General features: G+C 32.1%; 1 protein-coding gene across 1 annotated transcript; it reads right to left on the reverse strand.

The window, feature by feature from the left end:
- Window positions 1–589: 589 nt before the first annotated feature.
- Window positions 590–1,039, reverse strand: LOC111692957 (phenoloxidase subunit 1-like). The gene is made up of 2 exons (XM_023457092.1): window positions 882–1,039; window positions 590–823 (listed from the first exon to the last, which is right to left on the reverse strand). The coding sequence occupies exons 1-2, from the start codon at window positions 987–989 to the stop codon at window positions 605–607; spliced, it is 327 nt and encodes a 108-aa protein (XP_023312860.1). The 5' UTR covers window positions 990–1,039; the 3' UTR covers window positions 590–604.
- Between the last annotated feature and the right edge of the window lie 2,218 nt (window positions 1,040–3,257).

Consider the following 3,257-nt stretch of genomic DNA (forward strand, 5'->3'; position numbering starts at 1 on the left):
TTATCTTTAAACTTCCTTTAATTATCAACTTTATTTCTTTCTTGTATCAAAGGTAAGTGCATAAACTTATATATTGTTTATCAAAGATCAAAAACAAATTTATTTAAATATTCCAAAATTGTTTAAACAACAATTATTTTGAAAATATGTCGAAAATTAGTAATGTAATGAGTTAAGTTCTCATTTGCTTATATTTTAAACAATAAATAATATTTGAATTATACTTTAATCACAAAAAAATTCCCTAAAAAGTAATGTTCTTTAACCCCATTTTTGGCGATTTTTTCGATTTTTACAATAATAATCATGATTCATTCGATTTGTAAATAGTCATAGTTTGTAAAATTTAATTACAAAAATTGTTTTCCTCTTCCATTTTCGCCTAAAATCAACTCTTGAAAAGATGCATAATTAAATAGGAAGAAAAATATGACATTTTTCGAATTTTTTTAACATATTGTGCCGCCAATAATTAAACCCACGTTTTTTTATGCGCATAGAAAAAATCCGAAAGACATGTCCAAAATCTGTTTTCACCTGAAGCTTCCGCTCTAAAATAATAATCGATATGCCCTCGAAAACGGGATATAATGGTACATTATAATTATTCTGGAATACCTAAGAAAATGTCTATTAGCCTGGCAGCTATTTGGCGATGTTTAGGGATGAAGAGGGAGAAGTTCTCATCTCGGCGAAGCTTCATGACATCGTCCAGAGGAGGAATTGAAATCTGTTTGACTGCAATTTTTGGAATCTGGTCTTCTCCCTCGGATTGGCCAAAACGCGACATCACTACAGTTCCAACGGATTTGTATTTGTCGGGCTGTAATTATTATTAATTACTGAGCTGTTTTAATAATAACAGGTAACAGTGAACATACCAAGTAATCTAGAGGAACATCAAAGACGCACTTCTTGTCTCCTTTGGGCATAAAACAGGGTTCTTGGGGTCTGTCGAATAACAGCAGAAAATTGCTTTTGTCAGACATGATGAAATAGGTCCGTCAATTCCGTTACTCTAAAAATGATTATTAAATAAATGTGAATTCTCTCCAGCGCGGTTCTATTTCATTTTATAAAAGTTTAAATCATTAAAAGGCAATATTTCGAGTAAATAAACTCTATTGCCTTAAACAAACAAAAAAAATTCTACGATCATACACCCCCAATGGATAGGTACAAACAGGGTCGCTGATGTGTATGGAAAAAGTGAATTATTCCCTGAAGTAAGATAGCTATCGAAAAATAATAAGACACAAACGTTTTTGTTTTTTTTTAAATCTACCATAAGAAAAGTTAAGTACCTACACAGGATCAGTCAAAATGTCATGACGAAACAAAGGTGCTTTATAGGCCAAGAAATATAGAGTTGGACGCGACTTTTTGTTTCGGCAAGCTGAATTTATCACTATAGATGCTAAATATTATGTACAATAACATATTAGTTTCCACAGTCATAAAAATTGGGGGGAAGATTGTTTACAGGCTGGTTAATTGTATAATTTTTACGTAAATTTACGTTTTTCGCTTATAACTTTTTCCGTTTATTTCCACGAGAAAACAGTAAAGTACTTTTTTTCGCTTCATAAAACCTACAAGACTAGCCCGAACGTCAAAAAATATTGATTAGATCAAAAGTTATAAACAGAAGAAGTTTATTTATGACTTTTGAATTAAACATCTATATTACAGACTGTCAAATATATAATTTTCAAGCAAATTTCGCTTTTTTAACAGCAGGACTATGAATATTATCGTCATTTTCTTCGGACTCGCTGTCGTACGCTTCCCCCACCCTTCCGCCGCGCCACGGTTCGCCGCGAAATCAAGCAACCCACTGACTTTTGACAATATTTCTTATGCATTTAACATACTTCCACAAATAAAATATTTTTATCTGGGAAAGTAGGTACTCGGGTTGCCGTTTATGACGGATATTTTTTTTGCCGCTACCAACCTAATTTGTTTAACAATATGCCGTCAACTTTGACAGACTGTAACTCCGTTGTTTTTCAACGAATTTTGACGATTTTTGTTTAACTTAAAGCTCTTTTCATAAGCTTTCCAAATATGTAATAATATATAACTATATCACGCGCGTGCGTCGTATATTTCATTTTGCAACTAAGATTAAAAAATAAAAAAAATTCCAGGTTGNTTAGGCCAAGAAATATAGAGTTGGACGCGACTTTTTGTTTCGGCAAGCTGAATTTATCACTATAGATGCTAAATATTATGTACAATAACATATTAGTTTCCACAGTCATAAAAATTAGGGGGAATATTGTTTACAGGCTAGTTAATTGTATAATTTTTACGTAAATTCACGTTTTTCGCTTATAACTTTTTTCCGTCTTCAAAAGACCTACAAAACTAGCCCTCGAGCGTCAAAAAATATTGATTAGATTAAAAGTTATAAACAACAGAAGTTTATTTATGACTTTTGAATTAAACATCTATAAACTGCGTGCGTTATTATTACCAGAACGTTTTGGCATCGCATCCTCTCATTCTTTATCACTGTCTAATAACTCACACGAAATCTGGAATCGGTAAGTTGAATAGTTTACAAGTTATGGCCTTATAAACAAATTAACTAATTATTAGTCTGTGCAATCCCGAGCATCTTCCACAATCGCACTACTTTTTTTCATGGTAGATTTCATAATAATGCATTGAAATCTATCTTTTTTTTTTTAATTTCAAATTTGCAACCTGGAAAGTATTTTTATTTTTTAGCCTTAGTTGCAAAATGAAATATACGACGCACACGCGTGATATAGTTATATAGTATAAGATATTCGGAACACTCATGAAAACAGCTGTAGGTTAAAAAAAATCATCAAGATTCGTTTAAAAACAACGGAGTTACAGACTGTCAAATATACTATTTTCAAGCAAATTTCGCTTTTTTAACAGCAGGACTATGAATATTATCGTCATTTTCTTCGGACTCGCTGTCGTACGCTTCCCCGATCCTTCCACTGATTTTTAACAATATTTCTTATGCATTTAACATACTTCCACAAATAATATATTTTTGTCTGGGAAAGTACTCGGGTTGCCGGTTATGACAGTATTTTTTTTGCCGCTACCAACCTAAGTTGTTTAACAATATGCCGTCAACTTTGAGTCTGTAACTCCGTTGTTTTTCAACGAATCTTGACGATTTTTGTTTAACTTAAAGCTCTTTTCATAAGCTTTCCAAATATGTAATAATATATAACTATATCACGCGCGTGCGTCGTATATTTCAT

The sequence above is a fragment of the Anoplophora glabripennis genome, unplaced genomic scaffold, assembly GCF_000390285.2.
Source record: "Anoplophora glabripennis isolate ALB-LARVAE unplaced genomic scaffold, Agla_2.0 scaffold5493, whole genome shotgun sequence".
Lineage (NCBI taxonomy): Eukaryota > Metazoa > Arthropoda > Insecta > Coleoptera > Cerambycidae > Anoplophora > Anoplophora glabripennis.